This window comes from Columba livia, chromosome 2 (genome assembly GCF_036013475.1).
Source record: "Columba livia isolate bColLiv1 breed racing homer chromosome 2, bColLiv1.pat.W.v2, whole genome shotgun sequence".
NCBI classification, from domain to species: domain Eukaryota; kingdom Metazoa; phylum Chordata; class Aves; order Columbiformes; family Columbidae; genus Columba; species Columba livia.
In genome coordinates this window covers 127,557,504-127,578,359 of record NC_088603.1, presented here as the reverse complement: position 1 = coordinate 127,578,359, position 20,856 = coordinate 127,557,504, and the positions used below count along the sequence as shown (strand labels likewise).

General features: G+C 40.2%; 1 protein-coding gene across 1 annotated transcript in view; it reads left to right on the top strand.

The window, feature by feature from the left end:
* SLCO5A1 (solute carrier organic anion transporter family member 5A1) overlaps positions 1-20,856 on the top strand; it is a 78,414-nt gene that overhangs the window by 43,622 nt on the left and 13,936 nt on the right. The window contains exons 5-7 of the mRNA XM_065053748.1: positions 4,961-5,125; positions 9,954-10,152; positions 19,581-19,740. Coding sequence (XP_064909820.1) covers positions 4,961-5,125; positions 9,954-10,152; positions 19,581-19,740 — 524 coding nt within the window. The remainder of the gene's footprint in view (positions 1-4,960; positions 5,126-9,953; positions 10,153-19,580; positions 19,741-20,856) is intronic.

The following is a 20,856-nucleotide window of genomic DNA, read 5'->3' as shown; positions in this document are numbered from 1 at the left end:
CAAAATCACCTTTTTCTTTTATTACATGAATACCCTTAGGGTTTCTTATTAGGGAAATTGTATACGCAGGCCTCTTTATTTCTCACTGTAGTGAAACTTACTGTGCAATTGGATAAAGGAGCAGTGTAAAGAAAGCAGATGTATTTATTACTCACCTAAAATGTACTGATCTAATCCAGAGGGTATTAATTAATTATATGTATTTTTTAGCCTTTTAAATTTATTTTATTTTATTTTGTTTTGCTTTGTTTATTTTTTGTTAATGTTTTGAATTTTGTTCCTATATACATATAAGTAAACAAGAACCCAGCCCTTTCTAAAATGTAGAATATTCCCATCTGCCTTTTCATGTCTATCAGCTGTCATGTGCCCTTCCCAATCTGACCCTGCTGAGGACTGAGACAGTATAATAATGCTTATTAGGGCATCAAGAAAGGTAAAAGAAACTCCTAAGGAGCTCGTGGTTGTAGCTGGAGTTTCTGCAATACCGGAGGATTAGTTGGCAGGGACCAGAAGAGGAGGAGACAACAGTGGTCTGTGTGCCGGGGCGCTTGGTGAGTGCTGTAAATGTCAGAGAGTTCAGCACACTGTGGGCTGGAGATCCTGTTGTGGCACTGACCTTGAGCGAGTCGCTTCCCCCTTGCCCTTTCTTAGACCATCTTGAAGAGCTCAAAATAGAAAAGGTTGGTGTGGCCCCGTGCAGTGATGAGTAGTGTTAGCTGGAGCCTCGGGGAGCTGCTCTGAGTCAAGTTAACAAAAGTAACAATCAGATCAGACTTGCTCGGAACCTCTCTACTCTTGATGGGATATTAGGGGCTGTTCAACGATCTGGACACCAGCCAGATACTTAAGGAATGTCCTGAAAATGCTTGAGTTGAGTGAGGTTGTTGAAATGGTATGTGAGTGGATAATGAAATACATGGCAAAATATTATTCTAGAACTTAGTGATTAGCCCTGTGCAGAATATATTTAAAGCAGTTGTGTGTGATTGAAAATGCTTATTTTCATTCTGATAAACAAATCAGAAATTCTGTCTAAAATCTTGGCTCTGCCTTATACTACATGATAGCAGGGGATGCCCCTGAGACCTCAGTGTGGTGGCAGCCTCCTTCAGAGCTGCACACTTGGGTAGTGCTGTCCAGACCTGGAGCACCAGCAGAAAGGAGGTCCTCTGGCTAATGTGTCTGTATCACCCTCACAAGGGGCTTGGCTGATAAACTACAAGAAGACAGTGCTGTAGACTGGCATGGATTATTCCCCTGGTTGTATCCTTTGTATTGCCTTAGCCTAGATGCGCAGGAACAGGGACAGAAGAAAATATATTAAATTATTAAGTAGGAGGTGAAGTCAGAATATTTGAGATTTTATTGAAATTCAGTTTGCAGTGCTTTAGGAGTTTGGCTTATAGCAGTATTTATGAATATTTGTGTTGCTTGCATATTTTGCTTATACTTTTCCGTTACCATGAATCGATCAGTGGTCCGGCACACGAGTGAAAGAAAATGACTGCTAACTAGAGAAAAAATTTTATCAAAGACCATGAAAGGAAGAAAATTGCCATTAGACTAGCAAACCAGTCCAGCAAAGCAGGTTTCAATTTACTCTTAGTTACATATTAGGTTATTAAAAAGAATATGAGGATGTTTAAGATTTTAATTACTGCACTGAAGAGTAAACGTGGTTGCAGCCATACGGAAAGATCATTTTAGTTTTAGGAATGTAATTGAAAGAGATTTATTTGTTCAAATGACTGAATGAGGGAGGCTGCAAGTTCTCATAGGTTTGTTTCTGATACACACTTGCAAAAACAAGAGATGTTTTTTGAAAATCTCCTAAAAATTGGAACCAGACAGGTTTAATAATAGTCTTGAAATCAAAGCCTAGGCCTGTAGCTAGTCAGACAAAAATAATGTGACATTGAAATGTTTTAAATGCATGATTGATTATGTAGTACAAAGGATCCTTGAAGTTTTTAGCATTCTTGCTTTTTACTAGAATTAGTGTGATTGAAATATATGAAATACTCACAGTGCATTTTTATTATATGTTTCTAAATTCAGAAGTGTAATACAGATTCTGCCATACAGGATTTGACTGTAACCATTGGATGAAATCAGGGAAAGCCTAATTCTAAATACATATTTTTATTTTCAACTTTCTTACTATATAGCAAGTTTTCCTTGCATGCCAGACAATTATTCTTTATAAGTCACGGAGAGCTTCAACCCTCAACTGCTCCAGGTGGTGTGTATTAGTGCAGCATGCAGGAATAATCTGTTTTATTTCATGCCAAAAATGACAGTAATCAGCAGAGCTGTTCCCTGAAGAATCCTTCACACAAGTGTAAGAGAACTTGTGCTTATTCCAAGACACTGAGTTTTATCTTTTTATCAGTAGAAATCCAATTTGAAAATGATAATTAGTTTTGAAATTAATAATGACCTTTAGACTGAGTGCTTAGATGAGATGCAAGTAGGAGTCAACAGAAAGTACAGCTCTACATCCAAACACCAGAACAAAATGTTTGCTAGCTCTGCAGCTCTTTACCTAATTAGTTCTTTAGTATCTTTAGATAAAAAATTCTAAATGATACATTTTCCTGAAGTTCAGTTTTACCGGGAAGGGCTAAACTTTATCCATTATTACGATATTTGGACCAGGCCCTTTAAAATAATGGATTTAGCGTAGATCAGCCCTTGGCTGAGGACTTCCACTTCATTTCTACAAAGAGCACTTAGTACATCATCCTAATAAAATGATATTTCTCTCTGTGATACCCAGTCTTCTGCAAGTTACTACCTGCAGGGGGAGAAGCTCTTGGTCCTGCACCTTGTCCCTGGGGAAATCCTGCTGCAGCAGAACTTGAGGGAACAGCAGGAAGATGAGCCAGGGGAGGTTTAGGTTGGACATTAGGAAAAGGTTCTTCACCCAGAGGGTGCTGGAGCACCGGAACAGGCTCCCCAGGGAGGTGACACAGCCCCAAGCCTGACAGTGTTCAAGAAGAGACTGGACAACACCCTCAGACACATGGTGTGAACTGTGGGGTTGTCCTGTGCAGGGACAGGAGTTGGACTCAATGATCCTTGTGGGTCCTTTCCAACTCAGGACATTCTACGACTCTATGATTCTATAGTTCTATGAGAGGCTTCACTAAAGCTGAGGTAGAGACTCTTGTCTCTTGCCATTTGGTTTCTTTTTTGCATCTAACACCCCATCAGCTAACCCAACCCAGCCCAAGCTCATGAGGTTTGAAGGCTGACGACTGATGGGATTGTAGATCTTTCATTTTCTTTCCCTCTTTCATTTTCTCATGAACAATGAGATGAATTTTGAGCAGATGTATTTTGAACATGCAGCAAATTTGCCAATAAATGCTGATACTATTTTATCTTTGTACTTGCTACTGTAGTTTCTGAAGGTGTACAGTTGCATTACAGTTTCAGTTTATTCATGTTGATAGTATATTGTCTCATACTCCTGTTACCTTGTTTCTTTCTGTTCTTCTATTGCAAACAGTGCCACATTAAAAAAAAATAAATCTGTAGTTGCTAAAACCGATTAAGATTCAAATATATGGGTGCTTCTTAATATGATTTATTAATTACTTATTTCCACCAAATTTTGTATTTAACATTTAATATGTTTCTTCATAGAAGCAGCAAGAGAGCATTAAAATTATAAACCTATACTCATAATGAATTCAGCATAAATTTTGATAGCTGGCATAAGCTAAGACTGGGTGCAGTCAGACACCTTAGTTGCTGATTTGCAGCCTGACAAATTTTGACATGTCAAGAGTGTAAATTCTGTTTGCTTTAATACAGATAACCTACTGGAGTTAATGGATGAAGTGAGACAGATTTTTGACTTGACAACTTTTAACATCAATAAAATTCTCACTCAGGAATTCTTACTCAACATATTGTGTTTCTAATGGGCACTCCTGTCATTGCACTCAATGGGCTTTGATTCAAGCAGCATGAAAAAACCCAAACCATAGAAGGTTACATGTAACACTTGAACAGAAAATCTAATGTCATTAGAAGCCCCAAGGAAAAAAAAGAAACTTATTTAAAATCACACCATGTAATCTGAAAATATTAAGTCTTCAACAGAGTTATCATCATCTTGTTATCTCGATGATAATTTGTTGTCACTACAGGACTGAATTAAAAGTATTTAAGTGTTTCTTTAAGTACAGTGCTGAATTTCATGGAGTTTTGATAATTGATTTGAAGGTAATTGCAACATCTATGACTACTTTTTTGATTGAAGGTAATGATGTGCTTTCATTTTTGATTGATTGTTTTATCCCTTCTGAGAATATTCCATCAGTTGCATGTAAGGTATGTTGGGATTCATTGATATCATTGACATTATTTTCTCAGTATGCTTTGTTTGCATCTGTTGTAAATACTTTTAAATCATGTAGGAGAATGTTCCCTTCTCAAATTATGGTATTATTATCCCAGCTTTCTAAGCATGGTCCTTGAAGCAGAGAGTTACAGGGGAACTGAGTGCTGTGTTTTCCTCCCTTGGAGTGCAAAACTCTGTACTATCAGTTCAGCAGTGTGGTGTGTGTTATCTCATAGAAAATTTCAAAGAAAGACATCAGAATAATTCCAAAATCACTACATTTTATTGCTGTTTTTCTTTACTTTGTAGGGTTACTATGTAGACCCTGTAACTTCTAGACCGTTTTGTTAAAACAGACCTCAGTGTATTTATGAAAAGTAGGACTGCAGCCCTGGGGCGAGGCACTGAGATAGGGTAAGAGCAGACAACAAAGATTGCAATCCCAAATATGCACTCTCCCTTCCGCTTAGCAAATGTGGCCAGATGCTAGCAAGCCATTATTGCCAGTCCATCTCAAAGAAAATCAATTTGTTTTGTTTCAGTTTGCTTTTGTTTCTCGCTCATTATTTATAACATCCGTTTGTCATTTTTGTCATTTTATAGAGCTTCCAAGAGCAGCTGTCAGGATCTTAAGCAACATGACATTCCTTTTTGTGAGTTTGTCATACACAGCTGAGAGTGCCATTGTCACAGCTTTTATTACCTTCATTCCCAAGTTCATCGAGTCACAGTTTGGCATCCCAGCTTCTAATGCCAGCATCTACACTGGTAAGGCATTGCCCCGTAGTGTAATGTGGAAAGGGTGGGCATTCTTTGATTAATGAAATGAATCAATGTACGAATTGACCAAAAATGTGCTTGTTGGAACAGGTGATTGGATCCATCTTTGTGCATTTGATTAGATATTCAGGCCATTTTTTGATGTTTGCTGTTATATATGTGCTTAGTAAAATGTGAACCCATTTATATTGTTAAAGGGCTGGGTTTTTTTATGTAAGTCTAGACAGACATTTTCTAATATGTTAGTTGTCTTTCAGGGGGAAAAATGCAACAAAAACAAGCTAGAAAACCCATATGCATTACTGCAACTTGTGTGCTTTAAAGGATCTTGTAAAGCTGTTCTCATTTTCTGTGAATTTTACTTTGTCTTTGAACTTTAAAATATCCTAATCTTTCTTTTTTTCCCCAGTGACAAGTAGTTTATCTGTCTCATCCTTCAGTTATCTCTTGTCTCCAGGCTGGTGGTTTTCTCCATATTTACTTATTAACACTGAATGAACAACAATCTAGTCTAGTCAGGATTGCTCCCCAAATCATTTCCCACCCATCATTTCAGGTCTGAGACCCCTCTTTAGCAGGTGTGGCACTTCTCCTTCTGTCACAGCAATGTACAGCCACATCCAACTTCTAACAGAGCTACAAACCACAAAATTTTAATCTTCGTACGGCTCTGCGGGAGGGAAATATGGGAACTTCCCTTGGGGAAGGGGCCAAAATGTTGTGCAGAATTGGGGCCTATGTCATGCAGATTGTCTCCCTTCTTTCCTGGTTGCATCAAAGATACTTGTCTTTATATGGATCTTTTTGAATTCTCCGTAGAGCTTCCCATATAGAATAGCTGCTGATTACTAGGCAGGTTACTTCTTTGCTCCTCCATAACTCCAGTACACGAGAAGGAGTGATGGAGTGAAAACTGAGTTGTGGGAACAGGGGGGAAGTATAGGGTGAAGCTGCTCAGGGTCATCAGCCAAGGAAAAGGCAAAAAGCAGTAGAAGAAAGAGACAGACACCTCACATGGGAATTGTATGTCACCTGCAGTGACTGGAAGAAAAGCAAGGAGTCTTTCTGCAGTGTGGAGGGGAAACATCAGAGAAGCACCATGTGGTGCCTTCTGTTTGAGAGCTTGCTGGGATGAGATTTTCTTCAGGGCATGAGATCTCTGTGTTCTGTATATGAGGAGGGAACGGTGATTGATGGGACCATGATTCTATGTGAAGCTTACAGCAGCTACACACGGATAGGCGTTTCGCTGTAATGAGTCTTGATGGGATTGCTGCTCTATAACTTGCTTCATTCTCAGGGTAAGCCAGAAACATTCTTGCCAGACAAAATATTGAACAGTCAGTACATTAAAAGAGATAAAAATGACATGGCCCTGTCAAGGGTGTGAAGCTATTAACATCTGTTGTTTTCACTATTGTAAATGGCTTGATAAAGACTATTGTAATGAGCCAGAAGAAGGAGATAAAATAGCTGAAGATGGGTGTGCAATACGGACAAGCAAGCATTGCTTCCACAAGCCTGGCTCCTAAACTTAGCATTAAAGTCAATAGCTGTTATTCATTTTATAAATTGCAGGAAAAATAGGAAGAGGAAACTTTTGGAGATTCTGTGTTAGATTGCTACTGGCTAACCTTGTAAAAGACATGTCCAGTTTACAAACTTCTGGTCAGCAAAATTAATTAACTTAAATGTTATTTATACTACATCTATACTTCATATGTACATCACCAGATGAATACATGTGCTTGCTGAATCTCCTTATGTTACTGATGTAAATGTTTTATTGGTCATTTTCCATCTCAATTAAATAGCAGGAATTCTTTAATTAAGTCTCAATTTGTTTCTATTTTTAAACAAGCCTGACATTAATTGTCAGCAAAAATGCCATGTGCTAAACTTCATGTCTTGAACTTGCGCAGCTTCTGCTGCAGTTTTGTCTTGTTCAGAGTTTTGTTTTCCATTTGCAGAGCAGGCAGCATGTAGCCTCCTGGCTTTCTCAGGTCCAAAACCAAAACCCAAACAACTTTGACTTTAGGTTACAGGTAGATCTTAGACAAATCCAGGTTAAAATTTGAGGTGCGTTGCTTGCAGGTTGACTTGTGAAAAAGAGAGTTATAATTCAAATAATTTGTAATTGGAAGAACCCCAGACTATATTACAAAGCACCCTTCTGGTCACTTCTGCTAAAATGGTTACAAACACATTGGATCTACCTTTAGTTTTAGAAAAGGTATAATACGTATCCCAGACAGAATTGTTTTGCAAATCTCAAAGTATTCCCTTTGAAAGTGTAGCCTGTTTAGCAGATATTGCAGTTTTCTGTTCCCAGACAGTAGCTGTTAAGATAATCTTTTGCTGCTGTGGAAAGCCTGAAGTGCTGCAGCATCCTGACTACAGCAAAAAGGACAAAGCTTGAAAGTTGCTGACTGAAAGCTGATATTACCTAAGAGCACTGTACCCAGGAGTATATTTGGCACACGCACAATTCCTGTAAGCCAAACTCTCATTATGAAATGAAGGAAAGTGCAGTGCAACAGCTTAGGATCAGATCTTAAGCTTTATTCCTCTAAATGCCTTTGAAAAAGAAGGATGCATGTGCTGATTAGATGTACATGCTTTGCTTTGCCCTGGAAGCTCATCTGGAAGTGCACTGGAATAGATGTGTTTCTTTGACAGTACATCACTTCTGATTTCACATCCCCTGTGGAAAGAGAGGTGTGTAAGGATGAAGAGTTTGTACTTAGAGCAAAAGAACCTGTCAGGCTTCCTGATGCACAGGAGGGAATCTGCACTTTTCTCTGCTGCCTTCACCGCAAACAGCAAAATCTGCTCCTGCCCTTCCAGTTTCTCCCAAAGAGACACTTTTCCCATCCCCAGCTCCACTTTGTGTGGAGGAATTAGTCTTCATACTTCTTCTGTGTAGGTTTCCCTTTATCCTTCCAGCTCTCTAAATGACAGCAAGCCTTGGCAGGCAATTTCTTCATGTTCTCCTCATCTTTAATATTCTGATCCTCATTGTAGGGCAGAGGATGGATGAAAACAGCAGCACAGTATAATTCACTAAATAAAGAACCATTACATAATGCCTCACGAAGTATTTACATGCTGAGTTTTGACGGTACAGTCTCAGTTCTAGTGAAGGGCTTTTCCAATATCCATGCTCTCAGGAGAATAAGAAAGAAAAGGTAAATTCAGTCCCAAAAGATGTTAAGAACTCAAAGCTAAGCTATAAGATGGAAGGAAGAAGAATAAAGTACTGAGGTTAATTTATGGTCAGCAGGCCTTTGCCTTGGGCAAGACCCTTGCTTCATATACCTTATATAGCCGTGGATTTGGTTCATGGAATTTGGTTCACCTGCCAGGGTTGTCTTAGAAGGCATTGCAAGTGATCCCAGTCTGTCTTCAGCATGGATGTGAGCTTCTTTGACACAGATTTCATAGAGCAGGGAATGCCTGGTGGACTCAGCTGAGTTACCATTTTCACCCAGAGAGAACATTCTCAGGGCAAGTGAAAGGATTTGCGTTATTTGCTTCCCTTGTTCATATTCAGTCATTGAAAGTGAGAGATATAACAGCTTGAGAGAGATAACAGCTTTGAACTTCATGAAAATAATTTAATTCTCCTAGAAAGACTTATACATTTAAATTCTGCTCTTATGAGAAAGACTGGTTTTAAGTCTGCATATCGTTGTTATTGAGAATCTTCCTAATAAATGATGTTTGATTTTATAATGCCATTGGTGATAGCAGTGTAATTAAGATGGCAACTATTTTTACCTCTTATTTTCGCTTTCGTAATCTCAACATTTTGATAAATATGATTTCCCCTTCACCTTTAGACAAATTAGCAGAGAATGAGAATGCTTTACGGTCATATTAGATATTTGCAAGTGACAGTCTTACCAGCGTCTTTAAAAAGAAGACCAACATCTTTAAGAATTTGGATTATAAAGCTTAGTTCCTTCTCCCTAGATGCAGCTGCCAAAAGTTGTTCAAATTCCATACTTATGTGGAATGCATATTTTTTAGCAAAGACTTTATTTAAAGAGCTTCTCACATGTCAGAAGCAAAAGCCAAGGGAAGCTGAGAAGTGCAAGACATTCACTGACACCACCACCTCAGACCCTGGGAAGTGAGAACAGCCCGGTGATGTGTTGCTGAACTGCCACCTTATAACTGCAGCAGTGGCAGAAGTTTCAAAGGCTTGTTTTTTGTGTCTTAAACCGATCCTAATAATATTTCTAGTATCTTAATTTCTTTCATCATGATCAGTTTGCTCTCGTTGTCGCTGTGCTGAGATGATTGGGGCTGCCAGTGTAAGAAAGTGATATTCAACTTGAGTAGAGTATCCAGAATACAGAATTTGGAGCCGGGTTTGTACATGCACTCGAAGGTGGGAAGGCTTCTGGGATCCTGGCTGGGATTAACACTTGTACTTCACTGGAGTTAATCATGAGAGCAGGAAGAGGAAGATTTGTGTCCAAATCTGGATTTCTTCAAATTTTCAGTGATTGAATTGGCGCAATGTGTATCCCTTCTCGCCATTCTAAAATAAATACAAAGCAATGTTTCTGCTTTTAAGGACAATAGTTCTCTTATAGTGCTTTGGCTGCTGGTAATATCATAAGGAGGCTTTTATTAATTCTTTGACAACACTCCAAAGGTTTGAAAAGTCTGACTCAGTTTGCTGACAGACAATGGAGATCTTAGTACAGCATTTGCAGTCATCTAATTAGGGAATGAAGCCAATATTTATGTGTTATTCCATTTCGGTAGGTCCTGTTTTAAGGTTGCTCAAATTTCTTCCTGGCAGGTGTGATTATTGTCCCGAGTGCTGGTGTTGGGATTGTCCTAGGCGGCTACATTATAAAAAAGCTGAAACTTGGTGCGAGAGAGTCTGCGAAGTTGGCTATGATCTGCAGTGGTGTATCTCTGCTGTGCTTTTCAACTCTCTTCATTGTTGGATGTGAAAGCATTAATCTGGGGGGAATAAATATACCTTACACAACTGGGTAAGTATCTTGGAATTATATGTGGCAAAACCAACTTTTTCCAAAAAGCCTGATGAAGAAATATAAAAAATGCTGATGGATGATGTACTGAAGAAGCTATATATTCAAATGACAATTTGGCAAGTATTGTAATATAAACACACACCGTTACGATGTGGCCCTTTGGTTTCACACCTAGTTTATAATGAAGCTTATGTAGTAATTCACCTTTTAGAGGGATGGGAAAATGCATAAGAGTGGACTTCAGTGACTTACTAGAAAATAAGAATAGTATCCTGTGTAGATTGCTCAGAGTTTAGTTAGTGTTCCAAAATATTCTTTCCTGCTGATGAAAACTGAGAAAATATGGAAGGGTTTATAAAGATATGTTCTGAATAGGTTTGTTTATTATCACCATAATGGTCTCTTAGGTCTGCAGTCCCTATTTGAGAGGAATCACTTGGGCACGTGCTACAACATTAGTGGTGTGTGCTGCTTCCGAACCCCTTGCTAGTTGTATGAATGGCCTCCAGCCCTTGCTGTATCATCATCGAGACAGTGACTAGATCATAACCCTTAAAGGTATATTGAGAATGAAGAGGATGTCAGGAAAAAGGAGGAGTGGATGTGGTAGGGTATTGGGAGTGAGGGATTTAAGCTGTGACATTAAGAAATGCATGGATGGGCATTTTAAAGAAGTAAGAGACATTAGGAAGGAAGACAGCATGGAAAAGTTGTGAGAAAGTGTTTCACTGGAAGGTAATTCTGCAGAAGCCTGATATAAGCTTATGTTTTCTTTCTTATTTCGTGCATTAGCTTTTCCCCAAAATTACTTTCTTCATGTAGCTTAAACACAACAATGGCGTAAACATTTGAACACCACATACGTATCTGAAGCAATGTTTTTCCCCTTGCTTTTACATCTGAGACAGTGTCTGCATTTTATTTATGGCCAAGTGCTGTTATCAGGTCCATTTGAAATCTTGCTTTTAAGGCTCAGTTTTGGACTCTTTGACATTTTGACATTTGGAAGAGAGTGTAGAAGAAGTGTGGAGCAGGAAAAGAGATGGTCCAACAGGGAAAAAAAGAACTACAGTGGAGCTGTGAGCAAGCCAAGTGAAAACCAAAGAGGATAAATGGGAAGCAAGGGAGGAAGAAAATAGGCACTGTTTACACAAAAAATATTTTGTACTACATGTTGCTGGGTGTTACTACACTGCTGTCAAACCTTAATCCTAGAGCAAGAAAACCAGCAACTGAAAATCATGAGCTCATGGAAAGGTGGTTTACTGCTTTGTGTTCTTAATATCTAGAGTTAAAACTTGATGCTGAGGGGCTGACTGTAGAGGGAAATAGTATGGTGATATATCCTGGTCTCAGCATCATGGGCTGAAAAAGGAGAGAATGGGGATGGAAAAGGGGTGGAATGCTTTGATTGTCCACCCTGTGACAGCCTGGGGGCGTAGATGAGGAAATAAAAATTACTAGGAATTAAAATGTAAATTTCAGATAGCAATTAATTGAGCTGTGTGACAAGTCAAGAGTGTCACTGCCTGACTAATAAGAAGGCTATTCTTTTCTGTCTGTGAAAAAGTGCTGTTTCATTTGTATCTATTTCTAAATTGAAAACATGGCAAACTGTTGTTACGTCCACTTAAAATTCACACTTGAATGTAAGAGTATCTGATTTCATTTTTGCAGTAAATAATAACACTTGCAGTAAACACATAGCATGAATTGAAATAGGAGGCTATTCACAGCTGTTCGGAATGTGCACTAGCATTACTTCTTTACCACCTTCATCTAATTGTTCTCATTGAGACAAGAGGTGGGAGACAGTAATGGCAAAATTCTGGGAAATGTTGAAGTATACTAACTCTTTGAAATCAGTATAAGAATCAGTATGCTCAGATTGTAACATCATCAGAAATTGAGAATTACCAGCGTGTTATAAAGCAGGGTTCAGGAGTTTGCAGCCTCAGACCTATGCGATTTTTTTAATGCAGAGATTGAACAAAATGATAATAAAGAAGCAGCACTACACATAAATTTATCTTGAACATCTGATATGCTGAACATTCTCTTAATCCTCGTGGTCAATCATTTGATAGCTTCAAATAATTTACTTGGTGGGCAGCTCTTCCTCAGACATCAGAGAATGTTATTCATGCAACAAAAAAAGCATGTTTTCATTTGAGGTTTAATAAAACACATTCACTTCTCCCGATGAAGAGTATGGACATCAAAGGCAGTTCAACAGGCTAGACTAGATAGGAGGAACACTGTAGCTACTTGGTTCAGAGTAAATTGTCTTGCCCCATGCTCTGCCTTAACATGGCAATGCCAGGTCTGATGTCTGAGCTACCCGCACTGGCAGCAGCCCAGCCCAGAGATCTCAGCTACATTGGGCAGCACAGACATACCCCATGGGAGATTTCGCTTTCTGAATCTTTCCTGAACAAACATGCTTAGTTCTGCTTTTCTTTTACATTTAAAAAGTAGTGTTTTTTCCTTGATGAGCAGAGTATGTTTCATAAATCTGTATTTTTCTAACTGTACCATCTGCAAGAAAGTGGATGGGACTTGGAGGCATGCACAGATTAGAATACATTTTCAAGGATTTTCAGCTGTTTTATGTTGGGCACAAGCAGTTTTGCTGTTGTTGCTGTGTAGTCAGCAATTCTGTTATCAGGGAGGTCAAGGGCACTTCTTTATTATACATCTCAGCATTTTAGAACCTGTTGTTCCGTGCCCCAGCCTTGTGACTGAAGGCATGTTTGATATTTGAATACAGAGTAAGGAGCCTTATGTCAAGCCACTATACAGCATCCCTTCTCTTGCACCATAACCAGCATCCGAATGGGAAGTCCTGAACCAGTGAATAGTCTCCTTGTCCAAATGGCTTTTGAAGCTCTCCAAGGATGGAGACTCCATAATCTCTCTGGGAAACCTGTGCCAGTGCTTGGTCACCCTCACAGTGAAAAAGTGTCTTGCGATGTTCAGAGGGAACCTCCTGTGTTTCAGTGTGTGCCCATTGTCTCTTGTTCTGACCCTAGGCACCACCTGTCTCCCTCTTCTTTACAGCCTCTCTTCAGGTCTCTTCCATGTTTTGTGATATAAGGGAACTAAAACAGGCTCCATGGGGAACTTACTCATAAAGACAGATTCTCAGATTAGTTCAATTCTATCTCTCACATTTCTGATATGTAATGAATCCAAACAGAGCCTTTTAGATGCCTTTCTGTTGTTTTGGTGCAATTAAGGTTTAGTTAAAGCATGGCAATTGACTTACTGAGGCACTAAAAACATAAAAACATTGTATGCTTCCTCTTGTACCATCAGTTTAGATTTCTGTTACCTCTTGTATCTCTTTCAGTCCAATCAGCCAGTTGGATCCATTAAATTGAAAGCAGTGACTAATTGGATCAGAACAATAACAACAAAGAAGGAATCCAGCTAAGACAGTGAGAGGGTCCCTTGTTTGACAACTACACAGAAATTGCATCATTGCTGTGATTCCAGCTGCTTGCCAACAAGGAGACTGCAAATCTCTGCCATCCAGAATGTCTTTGAATACCAAACCAAAAATATTGATATCAAATTAAGATAATCCTTTTTTTATCAGATAGCCTAATATTAAGATTATAGAACTTATGTGGTGAGGAGTTATTTCCTTTCCTTTCCTTTCCTTTCCTTTCCTTTCCTTTCCTTTCCTTTCCTTTCCTTTCCTTTCCTTTCCTTTCCTTTCCTTTCCTTTCCTTTCCTTTCCTTTCCTTTCCTTTCCTTTCCTTTCCTTTCCTTTCCTTTCCTTTCCTTTCCTTTCCTTTCCTGTCCTGTCCTGTCCTGTCCTGTCCTGTCCTGTCCTGTCCTGTCCTGTCCTGTCCTGTCCTGTCCTGTCCTGTAGGTTACTACAGCAATCTAAATAAATATGAATAAAACCATTTGCAAACCAATTCTTTGTTTAGATATTACCAAAATATAGTCAGGCCCTGGGTTTTTTTTTTTGTTGTTTTTGTTTTTGCTTTGTTTGTTTGTTTTTGATTTTTTTTAAATTGTATTTCATTTAGCTTGTAGCCTCATGGGAAGGGGGTCTACCTTTTTTTTCCAATGTGTGTACACTGACTGCCAGCACAATCAGGTTTCAGTCCAAGCCCAGGTATCCAAAATAACAGGTGACAGCTCTAAAAACTTCAGGCAATAAATCTTGCCTTATACCTACCCTTTTCTTACTTTACTCCTATAGCACAAGCCTTCCACAGAGTTATAGTTGGAGAGGAGAACAGGATTTAGCAAAAAAAGTGCTAGGAACTAGAGTCTCTTTTATTGTTACTGGCATCTAATAAAGGTCTTCTCTTTATTAGCTTTACCAGCATCATGTCATGGAGACACAGAACAGTCTCCCTGAGAAGTGAACAAATGCAATTTGTCAGATGAGACTCTGGGTTTTGTCCCAGCACACATGTTTAGCAAACTTACAGTTGAATCCTATTAATGAAAGGACCAACGTCATTGATTGTAATTGAACAAATAGTTCAGGAAACGCTGTTGTTTGGGGCTGGTTTCTGTTAGCGTGCATGACGGGTGTCCTTGGCAGCTCAGGTGAAGCAGTGCTGCGAGTCGACAGCATCTGTACCTGCTGAAACAGGCAGGGCAGCTGCTTCTCAGACATCCCATGTCTACAGCGGTGGGGGCATTGAAACTAAGCTGCTTTTCCCACAAGCCAGCTCATGAGCAGGACTTGCTATCTTTGGTGCAATTTCCATAAGAGCCTGCTTTTTCTGACCAATGCAGGTAAATCTGCAATGTGCTGTGCAGTAATTCAGGGATCAGTGCTGTGTTTCCCTTTGTGGAGATCAGGCAGTTTCATAGTGTCATAAGGCAGGGTTAGTAGGGTATTTTGGTTCAGTTTGTTGCTGGAAAAATATCTACCTTTGAGAAAAAAATGATCCCTTCCTGGGAGGAGTGTTTATAGCAATCTGTAACAATATGTACAATGTGGCAGACCACATATGAAGAAAATGGGGTTACGTGGATATGTGTCAGTAGAGATTTCATGTCCCCAGCATATAAATTCCATTTTCCTTCATTAGCTTCCCATTGTTGAAGGAGGAGTGAACAGTAACTGAACACTGAAGGTAATAAAGATGAAAAGCATGAACCTATTAAACTGTCTGATAATGAGCATTTGGAAACAGAGTTAGTAGATAATTTTGTATATCACCTGTTCTTGAAAGGATGAAAAAAGTTTTCTCTCTGCATGAAAGACTTACTATAAACAAAAAAAATTCCCTAAATAGACCTTACAGTGATTTGCTGAGGTACCAAAGGTGATGAAAGCTGGAGAGATACAGCTTGCGGTAGCTTGCTATTAATTGAGCATATTTACTTTGCATATATGTAAACTTCAGCTTTCTTCCTGGGAAATGAAAAAAAAAAATGCCCCGAGATTAAATTTTCACAGTAGTCTCAATTAAATTTCCAGTTTAATGCTTCTAGTTTCTCATGTGCCTGATTTTATTAACCTTTATTTTTAAGCTGATCTCCTAACCTCTGTGTCACGGTAATGTTCAGCAGAGCTGCTGAAGTGAGTTCAGTAAGCAAGGCGAGTCATGGAGTGGGCTCTCCTGCCTGTTGAACAACACGACCCATCTGCTTCTGTAAAGGGTTTTACATGATGGAGGGATAAGGGGTCAAAAGAATGCCTTTCACAGGGTGAGAAAGGTTGGAGAGGGTAACCTTGGCAGTAGGGACATGGGCAGGAGGGTCTCCCAGGCCCAGCTGGGGAGCCATTGCTCACCTCAGGTATTCAGGCATCCAGGACATCCAGCTCAGCAGGCCACTGACGAGCTTGTGAAACTCCAAAAAATGAGCCTTTCCTGTTCGTGTGAAAAACTTCTGTCGCTGTGCTGCTGAAATCAGTACGTTCCTGAGGTGTGTTTTGATCATTTGGTGTTTTCCATCTTTTGAGAGATTACTGAAAAACTCTGCCTGTTGCTGTATGACATGTTGCTGCATATTGCTTTCTGGAATCCAGTGTGATATAAGAAGACAAGTTCCAGCTGATAGCTGAGAAGGTGACAGAACCAATATAAACCCTGGATATTTAATTTCCTGGTCAAGCTGCAACTTGTTTCTAAGACTGTTCCTTGTTTGTTTATGGTGCAAGAAAGAAAACACTCAGAAAGGCTTTGGTTAACATCCAACTAGACCATAAAGTACAAAGTAGCTCCAACAGCTAAATTTGTGAACCTGATTAGTGTGATTAGTAGACAGTCAATAAATATTTAAGAGCTACTTAGTAACGTTTGATCAGCCACAAAAGTGCCCAGCTGGAAGGACAAGCATAATCAGCAAAATCAAATAGTGGTGTATAAAACCATTAAAAATGAGTCTAGTGGAAACCACAAAGCAGCAGTCATGCTCCTTAGTGTCGCTAATAACAGGAGGTGAGGTGATGGATGACATGGGTGACAGGCACTGTGTGTAGTGTGGCCTCTGAGTCAAGTCTCTGGTCTATTCTGGTGTAGAAAATGGGGGCAGAATAAAATCCCTTGGGGTATTTGGGACATGGAAAGTCTCATACTAGCTGCTTACCTTTACAGCAGTCCTGCCTATGCATTACAGATGTGAAGGCAAGCAAATGGCAGCCCTCATGGGGTTTTGCAGCCATGATGGTCATGAGCATGTGTATAAGTTCTCGGGGGTACAGCCACACACTCAATCCAAATTCCTTTTCAACTCCTGCCTGGCTGAGGAGGTGCTAAAATTCCCTGGATATCTAATGACTTGCTCAGAGCAGAGATACTTGAGCTAGCTTTAATCAACAGTGGCCTCTCTGTGGCACCATTGAGCAATACTGAGAGCAGGGCAAACAGGGCAGCACAGTTAATTCAGCAGGACGCTGCAGTGCACAGTGTGGAGAGGTTTTGCATACCAACATAGTTCCCAAGGCAAGATTTTTACCTGTGGCGCATGTGCAAATACTCATGCCCTAACAGAGCTCAGTACTTAGTTCTGTCTGATTTCACAGATTCCACAGTGGTCCAACTGGCATTTGTTTTCAGAAATTCAGGTCTTCTGGACTGGGCTGCACACAGACCACAGGCAGTGATAGGATGGTGTCTGCAACTTCACTTGCCACTCAGGTGTGAGGAAGCAAAGGGCACAGTCTTCTCCCAGAGTTGGGGATTTTCGTACATATGCTCTAGTCCCTGGAAATGGCCTTTAAATCATGCTCATGCAATCTCTTCTCTTTATCGTGTTTAACCTTGCATAGATTGCTTCAATATTCTTTGGAAGCTTTGGTTTTCATATCTAATCAGTGGACTACTGGATAAATGGTGCAATGGGAGACAATTTTTGCTTCCATTTGTGAAAAAAAAGTGTCAGCTAGTTTAAACGTATGAGCCAGGAAAAGAAAGGAGGGACAGCCTTGCGTCACGGAGCTAGGTAGATCCAGCCTCTTGGGAGAGGCTCCAGCAGCTGTTCCCCTCCGTGGATTGAGGCCAGAGTGACTGTAGTCTGTGAAACACTGGCGAAGGGTGGCGCATGGAGTATTCAAAGTAACCTTTCAGACTAAGCTAAAGACACACCAAGGAGTTCCAGTACCAGTATAATAAAACCCTGTGTGGTTTGGCTGTGTGATCACTGGACTGATCATTGTGATCGTTGTCTTCAAAGCAAATTCTGATCTGGTCTTGCCATCACTCTCGGCTCCCATCTCACGTTCCCTGGCCAGGACACCAGCCAAAATGCCATAGGAGGGAGTTTGGGTGCTCACTTCCATGTTCTGAACTTCTGGAGATCTTCAGAGGTGCCAGCTGTTTTGATTCCCTACAGAACTTGCCTTTCTGACTTTGGCATCTGGAAGAACTAAAAACTTTCAGGTTTAGGTACTGCAAATTACAACCTGTAAAATAAGTGCTTTGAAACTGGCCCTCTGTCTTCCAGAAAACTCATGCATTGCAGTACTGCATATTGCAGTCCCTAACATTTGGGTACTTTGAGACACAAAATAGCCCTTAAAAGGCTAGATTGCTTCTATGGCAGAAAGTAACATAATAAAATGAGTTTTTTCCGAAGTAACAGGAAAAGCTGCAGGTGAAAACTTTGATATCAGCTGCTTTTCAGTTTTCAGTGGCTTGGAATCACTTTATGCAGTGAAGAGGGAGTCACGGGTGCACAGTTCAGGAACTGTGATTTCTTTAGACAGAGGTATTTAGGAAGTACGAGGTCACTTCTGGATTGAGCTGCAATGGTGCAACTGATATGGTAAAGCAGAGCCACAGTGAGGTTGTATGTTTATAAAATCTCGATTCCAGCCAGGAATTGCACACTGGATTGTACCAGCTGCCCCGTGGCAGCTCAGGTTGTCTGGTATTGGTTCTGTTTTAGGAATTTGTCTTACTTTGGGACACCCAGTACCCAGGGCAGTGTCAACTGAGGAGACCAAAACTGCTTCTGAGTGACCTGCTTTCTTCAGAAAGGACCCAGGTGCACCATGCAGAGGTGTTAGCTAGAAGAGAGGGTGCATTGAGAGAGTCCTGTAGCTGTCTCAATGCAGCTGTCTCAGTTCAGGCCTTGTTACATGAGCAACTGAGCTCAGATGAGTGCCATGAACTGCTGCCTTGGCTGGGGTCCCTTTGCACATTCATCTGGTGGTGAGGACATGCCCAGGCCGGCATGGTGCTTGCCAGTGAGTATTTGATGAATTTCCCTGCTATGGCAGTTGAGATCTGTTCAACCACCTGTCTGAAGCAGCAGTGATAGGCAGTGAAGATCCTTATTTTTGGTGTGTGCATGTCCTTCAGCTTTGAAATTCCCTTTAGTTCCTTCTGAGCATACTGCCAAACCCTTCTGGGGAGGACCTAGAAAACTGGTGTCTGGCAAGATTTTGCATAATGGTCCAGGAAAGTGGAGTAGTGGTTCTTCTATAGACATTTCATGACAGCACAGCACTCCTCCAGATCTAGAGAGATTCCTATAGATTTCACATTTGCATATAAATACTACAAGCATTAAGTTTTCTGAACAGTTGTGGCTGTGTGGAAAGAGATGCCTATTAGTTCACATAATGCTTACTACTCTTCACTGAGCCTTTCACTAGTAATCAGCAACAAATTTCCATAGCTTAGGTTAGATACCTAAAATAGCAGTGTCTTAACTCCCAAAGGAGAAAAAAACATGGTGAAAATGCAACTATTACGTGGGCAAATAAGATACAAGTTTTAAACTTTGGTGTTATTTTTGTATTGTGTTTTTAGTTGACAGCAAGGATACCTTGGGTTTTCTTCAATACTGTTTAAATAATGTACATAACCTAGAGTTAATGTAGTCTTTCTCTGATAATCAACTCTCAGTTCTAATGTTAATGAGTAGGATGTTTTTTCCCTCTGAACAGCAGGGTATCTGTGCTTGCTCTACTAGTATGTTCTTTTTCTTTTCTTCAGTCCCACTCTTGCCATGGCCCACAGGAATCTGACTGGGAGCTGTAATGTTAACTGTGGATGTAAGATTCATGAGTATGAGCCTGTCTGTGGATCAGATGGAATAACATATTTTAATCCTTGCCTAGCTGGCTGCATCAATAGTGGAAACCATAGCACAGGGGTAAGTGCTTCACCCACCCACATACAACCCCTCGGGACTGATGCAGATCAAAGACTTCTCTGTTTCTAGTGCAAGCAGCCCCCACTCCAAATTTCAGAGAAGCTGTTCTACAGCTGACTCATGCATGAGCTGGTAATGCTGCCATTGCGTGGTCCCACCCCGCTTCCTTTCAGTTATGTACAATTTTGAGACACTGGTTCATTTGTACCAAGTAAATCCTCCAGCCGAGTGAGCGCGAAGTGCCATGGGTTGGGGAGGGCTGGTGTTTCCAGTGCAGACTCTGAAGTCCCTGATGGCAGTGTTTCTGCTGTTCCTGCAGGGCTCAGAAAAGGGACCTTGAATTGGTGACATCTGATTCAGCTTTCCGCTAACATGGGCAGCCATGTCATACTGTATTTTCACAAGTTCATCAATGTTACTCTTAAGAACTGTGTGTTGTTTGTTTTTTTTTTGGCTCCCTCTCCAAATGGAAGGAAAAACTTAACTCATCAGGTAGTTGGAAGCATTTTGAACTCCTGTTTAAATTCAGTTATGGCCTGTTTAAAGCCTGTTTGTGTCAACTTCGTCATATTGCATAAGTTGCTCTAGGACCTGCACCACTGTATTGATAGGTCTTTTGTTTTTGTGGCTAGGTAAAGACTGCCCATGTATTTTGCTCTTATAAAATAGTTTGACCATTCTCATTGATCTCTAAACATCTTCCAGGCTAAGTGGTTCTCGTTGAACTCAAGTAACCAGAACTTAAAGGATGTTAATAATCCACTTTCTTTTGGGGAAATACATTGCCTGTTATAGCCCATTCTTCCAGTTATGCTGAACTGGGGAAGGGTATCCTTCTGGTAAAATCCCACTATGGAAATTTGGCAGTTTCCAGGACTAGGCACAAGAAAACAGTTGTGAGGTAGAGTCTGACCTTAGCATCAACAAAGCATTATGTAATAGCTGTAGTCATTTAATACAAAAGACGAACTCTTAAATTCTACTGTTACAGAACTGTCTTCCAAAAAAAAGGATGATTAAGAAAGACAGGAAGTAATGTAAACATTGATTTTCTCAAGACTTGATTGTGCTTTCCAGAAAGCTTATTTATAATGTATCAGTCTCCTGATTTGCAGT